Source organism: Xyrauchen texanus, chromosome 16 (genome assembly GCF_025860055.1).
Source record: "Xyrauchen texanus isolate HMW12.3.18 chromosome 16, RBS_HiC_50CHRs, whole genome shotgun sequence".
NCBI classification, from domain to species: Eukaryota; Metazoa; Chordata; class Actinopteri; order Cypriniformes; family Catostomidae; genus Xyrauchen; species Xyrauchen texanus.
The window spans coordinates 12,626,813-12,641,345 of NC_068291.1; the positions used below are offsets into that span (position 1 = coordinate 12,626,813).

The window sequence follows — 14,533 nt, forward strand, 5'->3', positions numbered from 1 at the left end:
ATGCCAATAGAGGTCTTTGACTCTGAAGTGTCTGCTTTATGAATCGCGTCAGAATCCAGCCTCGTATTAGTTTATTTTTCTCCCAATTCGGAATGCTCAATTCACTACTACAATTCACCACTACAGCAGGTCCTTGTGATGGCGTAGTCATCTCAATCTGGGTGGTGGAGGACAAGTCTCAGTTGCCTCCACTTCTGAGACCGTCAATTCGTGCATCTTATCATGTGGCTCCTTGTGCATGACACCATGGAGACTCTCAGCATGTGGAGGCTCATGCTACTCTCCACAATCTACACTCCACTTACCACGTGCCCCATTGAGAGCGAGAACCACTAATCACAATGTGACTCTACCCTCCCTAGCAACCGGGCTAATTTGGTTGCTTAGGAGTCCAAACTCGCGACTCCAGGGCTGATAGTCAGCGTCAGTAGCCTACTGAGCTACCCAGGCCCTCCTCATGTATGTTTTTTGATACCACGTGCATTTTCATACAGAAGGAAACTTATAGCTTTGAATGGCTCCTCATCTTCTAAAAGACATCTGTCTGTTGGCATACTGGGTAGAGGACAGATGGTCAAACAGCTGGCTATGGTTTTACTGCAAGTGTCCAGCCTCATGCCAATTAACATCAACATCTCGACCAAAAGACCTGAGACTTTAGGTTAGTAAATATGCTTTTTTTTTTTTAGTGGCAAAGAATAACATGTATAAAATAATTTATTCAGATAGATAGATAGATAGATAGATAGATAGATAGATAGATAGATAGATTCAGCTGACAAATGTTATACATTTGAATATGACCGAATGAACCGCTTCAACTCAACACTATGACAATGCGCAAAATGATTGACAGGCAAAAAACACATCAAACTCTTCAGATTGGCGATCTAAGAATGTGTCCGTGTTCGCATTTTTGTTGTTTACAGAGTCTAGTGCTGTCACAGAGATCAGTGAGATGTCTCAGGAGACTTATTTCATTAATATCTTTCAAGGGAGAAGGAACTTTTTCTACATAACATTCCATAAAAAATCACTTACTGCACCTTTAAAAGAATATTCGGAGTTCCATACGAGTTAAACTCAATTAACAGTATTTGTGGCATCATGTTGATAACCACAACAATTTGGACAATTTTTGGAGTTACAGTCAGAAATGTGAAGCTTATATTAAAGCACTTACATGAATTCTTGTGTTAAAATGTGTGTATTTTTTGAGCTGTAAGGTTGTTTAAATGGTCATTTTTACAGTCGTTGGGTTTGTTGACATTAAATCGTCGTGGCAACAAAGTTGTAAAATTGGCTTTAACTTTTCACAGAAAAGGGTTTTAAGTGATTTTATCACAGTAAAATCAATTTACACACATATTCATTATGTCTTGTGGTTATACTTTTGAAAAAGTGAGTATTTAATGTAAAATAATTGGCCCCATTCACTTGAAATATATTTTTTGTGGTTATCAACATTATGCCACAAATGCTTTCGATTGAGCTTAATATGTATATAACCTGGAATATTCCTTTAACACACTTTGGTTGCATCTTGCCCATATATTGTTTGGTTTCCTAAACAAATGATTGTATGATATTTATGTCAGATTGCATTTATGATCAATTTAAACTGAACTTTGTTCTGGTCACGTTTCTTATGTAGCCTATAACCGTAATACTGTATACTTCGAGTCGCATTAACTCAGCATCATGCGTACAAGCACTAGTAAGGAAACATGCAAAGGTGCACCTGCCTGGTGTCTGTCCACCCATTAAAACCCTCACCTGAGGCTGGGGTCAGACATTTATCAAAAACAACACTTTTTACACTGTGAATCAGTTTTATTTAATTCAAACATGTCACTGGAAGACCTGTCGGTCTGTTTAGGGTAATCTCTTTTTTTCATTGATGTTCTAGGTGACATTTCAAAGATGGGTGTTGAGTGTTATTATGACAACATTTGACTGTCTTAATGGGCACAGAGATGTGTTCATTCTCTGTGTGTTGCCTGCTCATTTACTTCAAGTCTGTGCAATCTTTCGCTCCCAAATGCTGCCTCATATACAGTTTCACCTCAGCATTGCCATTTAACAAGACAACCCTTTTTTTAAATAATAATAATAATAATAATAAATACATTTGTGGACAGTGGTTCCACGCATTCGAAATGAGTTTTCTTAAAGGTGCACTCAGTAATTTTTTCCTCATTACAAAAGTTTAACTCCTAAAGACATGAAATGTAATTTTGCAATATACTGCATGTCGGACATCATGACCACTCACATTAAAATGAAGACTCCAGTGATATCAGTAACCGTCTAAAAGCTGTTTTATTCTACATGGAGAGGGTCCATACATGGGGGCTGCCATGTTATAATCACATGACCAGCCAAATACTACTCACTAAATCTCAGCAACCGTCCTGTCATTTGTCAAGTTCACTCATTGATTAAAATAATCATGTCTGACAGTGAATCTACAATGGCATCTGAAACTTAAAAAGATAAATGAAAAAACAAAAACGATAAATGATGCTGCATCCAAGTCGCTAGGTGTCAGTGTAAGTCCAAGATGATACAAAGACAAAAGATACTGAGTACACCTTTAAATTACTATGTAATCTCAAAACAATCGTGTTGTGTAAAAGAACCTAGTTGAACTGAGTAAATATAGCAAAAATTAGACGTGTCAGTGTAACTCAAATAAATCTCTTATTTCTTTGTGTTTATTTCTCAGTGAAAATGAATGTTAGCATGCTAAATACATGCTGGTTGGAAGCACTACAGATTGTATTTTAGTAAATATGCTATGATTAGCACAGCAATAGCTCAACGTAGCAAGCAATCGATATCATGTGCAACATCTTAAGCTCAAGTACCATAATGATAACCTCAAAACTCCAACATAACAGAAACCAATCTAAATCTCAATACAGCAAAACATTAAACACCAACAAGTTTCCTTCTCAACACGTAATGCTATCATTTACTCTCCCTATCAAGAATAAATGTCTATGCTGGGAAATAGAAGTCATCTGCCCAGTTTCATCAATGCTACATTGACACCACAATTGTTTTTCATGTTGTTGCAACTTTTTGTGTAAAATTCCATTTAAAAAATGTAAATTGATGGAATGCACTGAAATCAAGTTTTGACAGAATTTTCTTAAATTGTGTTGCTCTGGTTCATTTGAATTAAGTAAACCGAACAAGCACCAACAATCCTTTATTATTATTATTTATTTTTATTATTATGCTGAATATACACTTTATGGCCAAAATTACATGGATTCCCAAAGTAATAGTTGTTTCTCTTTTCTTCTTTTTTTTTTTTGCTTCTCATTTTGAATATACGCCTTTCAGGTGCCTTTTGACTATGGAAGTAATATTTGGCACCACCATAATCAAGTGACAGCAGCTTTAAAGGATAAGGAAGTGCTTGCAGCGTCATTTCCTCTTTCAATGAGTGGTATGTGAAAAATATCTCTGTATCTTCCTCATGTGAACTGAATATTCTTGTATGGTGCTATGAGTAAACTTTCACTGTTTACTGCAGGTGGCATCTCCCTGGACCAGAGATGGGTGTCTTCTGTGCTGTACACTCTCCTCCACATGTGTATGGCAGAACACTGGCGTCCGGAAAGGTTCTTCTGCTCAATGAGTGCATTCTGTCAGTCTGATGAGTTAGGGTGACGAGGAGGAGGGCGTGGCCGGGCAGAGAGGATTCACACCTAGTGGTGAGTTGCCCAATCAGCGGAAGAGTGATAAAAGGAGGAGCCAGAGAGAGAGCGAGAGAGACACACATCAGTGGTTTGTGTGTGCACTTTTGTAATGTTCCTGTTCAGTGTTTTATGTTGAATTAAAGTCTTTTTGATTGTTAATCCGGTTCCTACTCCTCCTCTACCGATGAACATGAGGCTTGCCTGCCACAGTGAGTCTCAAACATTTCTCATGCAAATGCACAGGTTCTGTTTGATAAATCAGGATTAGGAAAATCTTTACCTGATTCCTGAAGTTTGACTCTGTTTTTGCAGCCCTTTTCCCTTGATCACTTTGGTTGATGCACAAACTAAAGAGACTCCATTATCTGATTTGGTATCCAGAAATAAAGTCTTGCAAGGATGCATTTCAATCATGTAACAGTGTATTTTCAAACCTAGCAGAAGGAACGAAACAGACTTAACATTTATGATCTGTTTCTTGTTAACCATCTGTTATGTGCTGGTGTTTGTAATGTGCAGTCTAAAATAAGTGTTAATTAAACTCAGGGGGAAGTGATTATGTCAGCTGCCAACTCCTTTGAGAAGCTGCAGTGCTAAATTTTGTGTGTCATTCTCTGTAAATATTTGCTACTTATGATTTTTACTTTTTGATCCAGTACATTTGAACAAGCTGAGATAAATAGAAAATGCTGAATCAAGGAAAAGTAAGATGGAAACACTTAACAATTATCTTCAATTTGTTAACATTAGTTAATGCATTCAGTATCAACAATGAACAATGTATATTTACAGCATTTATTCATCTTTTTTCATTGTTAGTTCATAATGCATTAACTAGTGTTAACATACAACTTTTAATTTTAAGAGTGTATTAATATATTTTGAAATTAATATTAACCAAGATTAATAAATGTTGTAAAAGTATTCATTGTTAGTTGATGTTAACTAATGTTAACAAATGGAACCTTATTGATAAGATTTGGCAAAAACATACTGTAATTCTGCACAGTGCTTACTTTATTCAGAATCTACATAGAACAAAAATTAGTTTAATGTTTTACCAAAATGAAACTAATAAAACTTAAAATATCTATTAAAGATTACTCAGTTCAATTTGATGAAATTTTGTTGTGAAATTAAAATGTCAAATATTCTTAAAAGTATATAATTCCTACCACGTTGATTTAAACATGATGACAATTTTGTTATATTATTTTATGTCCTTTCTTACAAGAGAAAAGGTTTTTTTTTATTATTATTTCATTTTAATAAAGAGTTATATTGAAATGTGTGTGTGTGTGTGTGTGTGTGTGTGTGTGTGTATGTATATATATATGTATATATATATATATATAGGCAAACACAGCCAATGTAAAATTAATGCAAAATAAAATGCCACTGTTTTATTTATTTTTATTTGATTAAATACACGTTTAAATTAAATGTATTAAATTACATTTATTTTAAAAATATTTTTAATATTGACGCAACAGACAAAAATTATAATAAAAATACAGTACCCAGTTAACAATTGTTGGTTCCCAGAACGTTAGTTTATGGTTACAAATGAGAACCAAATCCTAACCTTTAGGAGAACGTTCTGTGTTGCTGGGTAACAGTTTAATTAATATTTCAGTGTTTCTGTTAAGATTATGTATAAATGACTTTAAAATTAATACATATTTTTAAACGAAACTATCCTACTATAGAAATAGCTAAACATAGAACAGCATTTTATTCCTCTTTAACTTTTTTAAAAGTCCTCTTATTTGGGAACCTTTATTATGTAGTCGTGTGTGTCTGATCACCATTCAGAAATACTTGTCACCAGAGATATTTTAAACTTACTTAAAACTCCTTATTTCAGAGCGTAACGGTAAACTAGCTTGTTACGACAGTAAGTCACAGTTTGCGGATACCATACAAATGAATGAGGAGAGCCATATTCTGACACCTACCTGTCGCGAAATTGAGCGTGAATTCTCCTATAAAACAGCTATTCTGTCGCAAAAAACCCCTCACACGAAGTTCACTCCAAAACAAATTATGTAAAACATGTTGAAAATTAGCGAACAGACGGTCAGTTCACTAAGTGATAAATTGTTTCCTTATAAAAGCAGTTTATTCAGCACACTGAAGCATCTCCTCCATAGACATCCATTCAAAAAGAACGGCCTCTTGTCTCCTCGCCAGTGTACAGCTCATAGTATAGAAAACCTTGTATGCTCCGTTAAAAGAAGAGCTCTGTTGTCACTGCCTTCACAGTACGTATTTACAAATTAGCGGACTTCCTGGGCATCAAGCGTTATCTGTCAAGCAACACTGTTGGATGTAACAGCATCACACTCTCGCTGGAGGTACGTCAGTGTACATTATATTACACAACAATACTGGACGTGTAAGTTTATCACATACTTATGTTTCGGTGGGTTTGGCATGGACGATAAATGGGGCTTATTCTCGATATTATTCTTTCTACTGAGATTGATGATTTGGTGTGTGATTTCACCGCAGTTCATCGACGTGTCAAAACTGCTGCTGCGATTTATCCTGTGTGTGCTTGTCAGTTGCGTCTTGTCATTTTGATTGCGCACGAAACGTATTTTAACAACCTTGTCATATATGTATATTGCAATAATAGTAATGTCAGTTATCTTTATGTATTTTGTATCATTAATAAGGTTATCTGACGGGCACCTGTGAGTCAAGTAAGTTTTCCTGCACTTTGATTACATGAATATTGTGATGTGTATATTTGATGATGGATATATTAAATGTGCTTGGTGCTCTAGAGATGGAGAAACTAGAGACATCAGAACTCCAGTCTAGACTGTCATCCCTGTCCGTTTCTTCTTTCCCTGGTATAACTTCAAAAAACTGTGAAGCAAATCCTTTAAACAGGTAACAGGCTTGTGAATGCTTTGATGTAACATGCATCAAGCCTTTCTGCTGAAAGGAACTCAACAAATTGTTATTTTAAGGTTAAAAGTCATCCTTACTATTTTCATTTTGAAGACTTCAAAGCACAGACCTTTCCCGGACAGCGATCCAACCAGACAACCAAACTGAAATGGATGGTATCAACAATGCCAAAGAATTTCCACAATCTACCGAGGTTTTGCAATTAAGCCCATCAGATATATTTATATATCCTGTTCCTTGTGCTATGCCTCTACTGTATGTATTGTTGTGGTGTTGTCAATAGGAGCCCAGCATATCTCTTGGGAAGGCAGAGGCAGCTGACTCACAGGAGAGCACTACCAGTGAGGGGACCTCACCTCCTGGGGAGAAAAAAGGTTAGCACACCCCCTTTTAGAGAAGTGAAGCTAAGCTCTTGAAACCATCTTTCATCATTGCCCCCAGAGAATGTGCTTTGTGAAAACCTAAAAGACTGACCCTCATGTCATCCCAGATGTGTATGACTTCCTTTCTTCTGCAGAACACAATTGAAGATTTTCAGAAGAATATTTCAGCTCTGTAGGTCCATACAATGCAAGTAAATGGTGGGCAGAACTTTTAAGGTCCATAAAGCATATAAAGGCAGCATAAAAGTAATCCACACAAGCCCAGTGATTTATTCCATGTCTTCTGAAGTGATATGTTGGGTGTGAGTGAGAAGGAGATAAATATTTTTTTTTTTTACTATAAATCTTCACTTTCTCTTCCACATTTGTCTTTTTTGGCAGTTAACATTCTTTGTGCATTTTTCCACCTCCTGGGCAGGGAGGAGAATAGTAAAAAAAGGACTTTAATATTTATCCGTTCCTCACCCACATTAAACATATCCCTTCTTAAGATATGGATTTAACCACTGGAGTCGTATGGATCACTTTTAAACTGCATTTGTCATTTTTTTATCACCATTCATTTGCATTGTAAGTACCAACAGAGCTGAGATATTTTTCTAAAAACCCTCATTTGATTTCAGCAGAAGAAAAACAGTCAAATACATCTAGGATGGCATGAAGGTGAGCAAATGATGAGAATTTACATTTTTGGGTGAATTATCCCTTTAAATGTGGGTGATCTATAAAATGATCAAATTGGACATTTGTAGTATGTCTTAAAAGTAATCATAGAAAATGTGTATATAGGGTTGGTGTATATTCTTATAAGTCACTCTAGGATTGGTGATCATGTGACATTTATTGAGAATACTGCACTTTTAATCGATTGATACTGTTTACTGTGTTGTATGCTGTCTCAAAAATAGCATGCAGTGTACATTATATAGGCATAGTTTTGTAGCATGCAATATGCAGTGCAGAAGTTGTTTTATATAACTGGATAGTTCAGACTCTGAACTCTATCTCATGAGCCATGATCAAAGCTGCTGTAAAAGATACGATATACAGTACATTTATGCCACTCCTGGCGCAAAAATTCAAGCAGCTCAGCTTTGTTTGATGGCTTGTGGCCATCCATCTTCCTCTTGATCACTGGAGTTGGGGTACTTGAGTCCGAGTCACAAGTCCAATTTTAACGGACTTGGACTTGTCACAGACTCTAATGCATTTTTACTCTGACTTGACTCAGACTCGAGCCTTTGGGACTCTGGATGTTTTTCCGAGTCCAGCCGAGACCATGGCAAAATGCATTCTTAAAATGCCGAGCTGCTTAAAATGCATTCTTTTACAGCATTTGTCCAGCATTCACATCATTCAACCATGCGCAATAAAATATTAGGATATTTTGGACCGTGAAATTTTATTTTAGACTATAAAATAAATGTATTATTCGATGACAGAGTTTGAAGCTAAACTTTTAATTGTAAACCACCAGGTACTAATGCTTTCATTCTGAAAGCACTTTGAAGTTTGTTCAGCAAAGTACTAATCATAAAATGTATATATGAAAGGCAAGGTGCTTTTGTTACATTTACAGTGAGGGGGAAAACGTATTTGATCCCCTGCTGATATTGTATGTTTGCACACTGACAAACAAAAATGCCTGGCTGAGGGAAGGAGGTTCTCACCCCAGATTTGACGGTACATGGCCCCGTCCATCGCCCTTTGATGCGGTGAAGTTGTCCAGTCCCCTTAGCAGAAAAACACCCCCAAAGCATAATGTTTCCACCTCCATGTTTGACAGTGGGGATGGTGTTCTTGGGGTCATAGGCAGCATTCCTCCTCCTCCAAACACGGCGAGTTGAGTTGATGCCAAAGAGCTTGATTTTGGTCTCATCTGACCACAACACTTTCACCCAGTTCTCCTCTGAATCATTCAGATGTTCATTGGCAAAATTCAGACGGGCCTGTACATGTGCTTTCTTGAGCAGGGGACATTGCAGGCGCTGCAGGATTTCAGTCCTTCATGGCGTAGTGTGTTACCAATTGTTTTCTCGGTGACTATGGTCCCAGCTCCTGTGTAGTTCTGGGCTGATTCCTCACTGTTCTCATGATCATTGCAACTCCATGTGGGGAGATCTTGCATGGAGCCCCAGACCGAGGGAGATTGACAGTTCTTTTGTGTTTCTTCCATTTGCAAATCATCGCACCAACTGTTGTCACCTTCTCACCAACCTGCTTGGCGATTGTCTTGTAGCCCATTCCAGCCTTGTGTAGATCTACAATCTTGTCACTGACATCCTTGGACAGCTCTTTGGTCTTGGCCATGGTGGAGAGTTTGGAATCTGATTGATTGATTGCTTCTGTGAACAGGTGTCTTTTATACAGGTAAAAAACTGAGATTATGAGCACTCCCTTTAAGAATGTGCTCCTAATCTCAGCTCATTACCTGTATAAAAGACACCTTGGAGTCAGAAATCTCTGATTGATAGGGGGATTGAATACTTATTTATTTATATATATATATATATATATATATGAGAGAGAGAGAGAATACCTCATTAAAATGCAATTCAATTTATAAACTTTTTGACATGTGTTTTTCTGGATTTTTTTGTTGTTATTCTGTCTCTCACTGTTCAAATGAACCTACCATTAAAATTATAGACTGATCATTTCTTTGTCAGTGGGCAAACGTACAAAATCAGTAGGGGATCAAAAACTTTTTTCCCTCACTGTATATTGACATAGTTTTTCTTAGTTGTGAAGTTTAAAATAAGCTTAAAATATTGATGCTGAATTAATGGTTAAATTTTAATTCAGATTCATGAACAAATTAATTCAGACTCGACTCGGATTCAGCCTGTTATGGACTCAGCCTTGAGTCCGACTTGGCCCCTTTTGTACTTGCACTTGACTCAAACTCGACTAAGGTGGACTTGAACCCAACACTATTGATCACATTACAGAGGTTGTCAATGGGGTTCAGGCCTGGAGATTGGGTTGGCCATGACAGGGTCTTGATCCAGTGGTCTTCCATCCATATATTGATAGACCTGGCTGTGTGGCATGGAGCATTATCCTGCTGGACAAAACAATCCTCAGAGTTGGGGAACATTGTCAGAGCAGAAGGAAGCACGCTTTATTCCAGGATAACCTTGTACGTGGCTTGATTCATGCATCCTTCACAAAGATGAATACAGCCTTGCTGAAGCACCCCCAGATCATAACCGATCCTCCACCAGATTTCACAGTGAGTGCGAGACATTGTGGCTTGTAGGCCTCTTCAGGTATCCATCTAACCATTAAATGACCAGGTAGATGATTGGCAATAAACTGTGGGTGCTTCAGCTAGGCTGGAATTGGGCAGATTCGTTTTTGTGAAGGACGCATGAATCAAGTTTTATGTACAACAGTAAAGAGAAGACTCAGGGGTGCAGGCCTAATGGGAAGAATTGCAAAGAAAAAGACACTTCTGAAACGAAAAGGATAGAGTGGGCAAAGAAACACAGACATTGGACAACAGATAATTGGAAACGAGTGTTATGGATCTTAACCCCATTGAGCTTTTGTGGGATCAGCTAGACCCAAAAAGGCTGTGCGTTACAGTGATTACATTTTAACATGGATGTTAGAGCTAATGTGAAATTATGCAGCTACATTTCGCTACAATTAAGTGAATCTTGGCTGACTCATTCTGCTACCTTTAAGTTTAGAAACGTAATTACATTTCTAAAACTGGCTTAAGGGTCCCAAAGTGCCATTTTTATACATCCTCTGTGGTGTGAATGCAATGCTTCAACCTGATATTTTTAGACAGTCCATTCGTGAAACTAAAAATAATTAATTGAGGGATCTTTTTGCAGCTCTTCCGCCATTGAAACCTGCATCTACCTGGACATCCATGGCCCTGAAAGAGCTAAAGGCTAAGATGCGTCAAGAGAAGGACAGTGTTGTGACCGTCTACCGTGGAGATATAATGACTGTCCACATGCCTACTGTTCCTGAGGCCAAGCGTGTGTGTTGGGAGTTTGCTACAGATGGTTATGACATTGGTTTTGGGGTCTACTTCGACTGGTCACCTGTCACCAGCAGAAACATTACGGTCCACATTAGTGAATCTAGTGATGATGAGGATGAAGATGATGAGCTGGAAGGTGAGGGGGCATTTCCTGTCCTGTTTCCTGTTTCAGTCACACTGGTAGTTATTTTTGTTGATGGTGTCTTTACAACAAAACCCTTCATGGAATATGTCCAGGTCATATTTCTGCCCCAAATTTCAAGAAATACATAAGAGATTATATTTTGCATGTTCATGACAGTTAAGTAGGCTAAGTACAGACTCTAATAATGTATCACCATTTAGAATAATAAATGGACGAATATGATAATAGAATTTGTCCGGCAATTGTGCTTAGTTGTCATGGAAATCACGTCACAATAATAATACAAAAAAATCTGAATCCCCAAAATAGGCTTAATTTTCTTCTTATTCGGTATTGTACTTGGACTCTACACATTTTCCACTATTTATCAATGTGTTTCCTCCATTATTGAATTATTTTTTTTTATTCCCCACGACAGACTTTTATTATGGAATAATATATTTCAAATATCAACATATATACAACATAACATTAGCAACAGTCCCAGACATCCATCTAGCACATCTTTACATAGAAAAACAATGGAGTTAGGAGAGCAGATGGACACAAATACGCATTTGGTGTGAACGGCCCTTGAGTGGGTGGTTTTTCAGACCTTTTGTCACTGTGAAAGGTTTGGCTACGTGAGACAATATTTGGGTTATATTTGACCTGACATTTGTTTTGTGAGATTCACCTAACTATATAAGGCTTACACTAAATGGACTAATGCGTTCAATGACATGTCAATTATTTTCTCAAACAGGCCCTGTTGTTCCTGGAGATGTAGAGAAGGGCTCTAAATCAGTAGCGAACTCGAACTTGGGAGAGATCCTTCCTGTGTACCGTCAGGATAGTCATCTGGCAGTGCAGGGTGGCAGCCATGATTTTCCAGGAGACGGCACATACTTGATAAAGTTTGACAACTCTTATTCGCTCTGGCGGAATAAGACTCTGTATTACAGAGTGTACTACAGTGCCTGAGGAATCAAGTGCATATTTAAAATGAAAGTTTTAGCGATACTTGTGTATTACATTACTGTTTATGTATGATTCTCGCTATTGTTGATTTGTGCTATCATTTTATCTAAAGCCCTATCATAGATCAAAAAGTTTGCTTATATGTACAAAATGCTTTTAGTAGTAAGGGGAGCCCAAAGCTCATGATATGTGTTATGTTTTGTGGTTTGCGTGCAAATAAGATGTTATGTTAAAATATTTTAAGGGTCCATATATGTCTTATATTTGCATTTGCAGATACCACAACTGTGGCATCGCATATCAGGGACTAGAGTAGTAATCAGGGAAGGTTTATGGGTATTCGCCCTGGTCAAATGCTTTTCAAACATTACCATCGAGATCAAATGCAAATAAGAAAACGGTTTATTCAGGGTGTGAGAAATGAGAAATTTTAAAGTCTCTCTCTCTCTCTCTATACCGGTGTATATATATATATATACAATTTCTATTATCATACTACAAAAACACTTGAAGCTACAACTACTGTAGTTAAGATATATTAGAAACCTCATATTCACCTCCATATGTTTTTATTGCAGTTGGAAGCTGTAGCAAGATGGCTATCAAATCAATCACCAGGGATATGGCAGTGGTCATATCCCGCTTGTTTATAACTTAAAAGGAAACCATTTCCTGCCACAAAAGGCAGCTAATTTGTTACATAACTGATTCAATATTTACATGTCCCGGGCTCTGAAGGGTCGTTTGGAGAAATACAAGACTAACTATAGCGGAGTTTCATGATTGTTTCAGTTTATATTGTGCAATATGCCACACTGAGTGCTAAGTGCAAGGGTTGTAGTGTAGTGTTTACTTTTATTTCAATACCCTGTTCTTGATTGTATTAAGACTACCAAATCACACTGCAAACATGCAACCTGGACACTTTCCTCCTCCTACCAGTGAATTATTTTTGTACCTTTAATTATTTGTATGTCTTCAGAGACTGTTGTATTGTGCTGCTTAGATGTTTGATACTGTGTAAAGGGATTTAAGGGCAAGGAAGACACGGGAACTGGCTTGACAATAGAAATAATAGTTTAATGAAAAGCACACGACGGTCAGCTGACCGTAAACGATCTCTCTCTGTGGCACCACCAGTCGGCCTTTAAACCTCTCGGAGGCTTAATTAGCCCAATAATTAGGTGTATATAATCACGACCCGCCCTCCGCCCTGTCACATAGGCCTACTGCTAATGTGCTTTTTTGTATGATATGAATTTGATGTTTGTTTGTCAACTTTTTCTTGTTTTTCTTTTGCTGTTTGTTCACAATAAACATTGCTAATGAATCCAGTTTGCAGTTATGGTCTGTTCCATCAATATTCATATTTTAACATGTTCTTTCCCTTTAAAAAAAACATTGACCTTAAAAGATGCATTCAGACGTTTTTGGAATATGTAATCTGAGAGATAGACAGTGACACCTTGTGGCGTGGAAGCAGCATCATTCAAACGCAATAGTCTTCAGTTATCAATGTTATTGTAGAAATTCGAAATTCAAAGTCAGCCAGGATTCATTTAATCCCTGAGTAAAATTGTCCAATAACAAGGCAGTTACTGAAAATTAAGCAAGTAGTATTTGTCTGGTCATGTGACTAAAAAATGGCTGCCCCCGTGAAGGGACCGTCTCCATGTAGAATAAAATAGCTTTTATATGATATCACTGGAGTTTTCATCTCATGTGAGGGCTTATCATTATATACACATGCTTCAAAATTACAACTGGTTTCTTTAGAAGTAAAACTTTTTAAATGAGGTACAAATTAGCGTACTGAGTGCACCTTTAAGGCAATATATTGTGCTTGAAAGAGTGGCTGTGAAAAAGCCTTTCTCTGCATTAAAACAAAAAAGGGAAGGCCACATGCAAACCTTTTCATCAAACAGAGTTCAAGCTATTGACAGAATATATAATATAGCAGAAGTGAAAATGCAAGTTCAAGACTAGAGCAGACTCTGTATCTCTTACAGAATGCTCTGTTAGACTGAAAATAATAATAATAAAAAAGAAAGCTTCATTAAAATCTGCATTGAAATGTCACAACTTTTTTTAAGTAAGTGATATATGCCTGTCAATGGAAATGAACGTTCGATCAATGAACATTCAAACCTGCTGTTCATGCCGAACGAGTGTTTAAATGTATTGCTGAATTAATTGGTATTGTATTAATCGGCTCATTTATTCATAACATTGTTCTAACATTTATGTATTCATACATTTTAATTTCAGTATTTATTCTTTAATATATTGTATTACATGTATGCCTAATTAGCCAATTTATTAATTAATTAATTGTTTTTTGCATCAATCTGTAGACGAACACAGAAGTCTAATTTGCCATGTGTTCCCAGTGTTTTACAAAAATGTA

General features: G+C 37.0%; 1 protein-coding gene across 5 annotated transcripts; it reads left to right on the top strand.

Moving 5' to 3' along the window:
• Positions 1–3,593: 3,593 nt before the first annotated feature.
• Positions 3,594–13,453, top strand: LOC127657157 (protein TMED8-like). 5 transcript variants are annotated; one of them, XM_052145824.1, is made up of 7 exons: positions 3,594–3,922; positions 6,395–6,421; positions 6,506–6,614; positions 6,729–6,828; positions 6,919–7,009; positions 10,867–11,157; positions 11,912–13,453. In XM_052145824.1, the coding sequence occupies exons 1-7, from the start codon at positions 3,898–3,900 to the stop codon at positions 12,127–12,129; spliced, it is 861 nt and encodes a 286-aa protein (XP_052001784.1). In that variant the 5' UTR covers positions 3,594–3,897; the 3' UTR covers positions 12,130–13,453. The 5 variants fall into 5 exon arrangements, with proteins under 5 accessions (XP_052001784.1, XP_052001787.1, XP_052001785.1 ...); XM_052145827.1 differs by lacking the exon at positions 3,594–3,922 and adding an exon at positions 5,811–6,111; XM_052145826.1 differs by lacking the exon at positions 3,594–3,922 and adding an exon at positions 5,812–6,070.
• Positions 13,454–14,533: the final 1,080 nt, after the last annotated feature.

Coding starts and splice junctions, on each gene's coding strand:
- LOC127657157 (XM_052145824.1), top strand. CDS start 3,898: ATGAACATGAGGCTTGCCTGCCACA. Junction 3,923..6,394: donor CATGAGGCTTGCCTGCCACA/GTGAGTCTCAAA, acceptor ATCATTAATAAG/GTTATCTGACGGGCACCTGT. Junction 11,158..11,911: donor TGAAGATGATGAGCTGGAAG/GTGAGGGGGCAT, acceptor TTTCTCAAACAG/GCCCTGTTGTTCCTGGAGAT.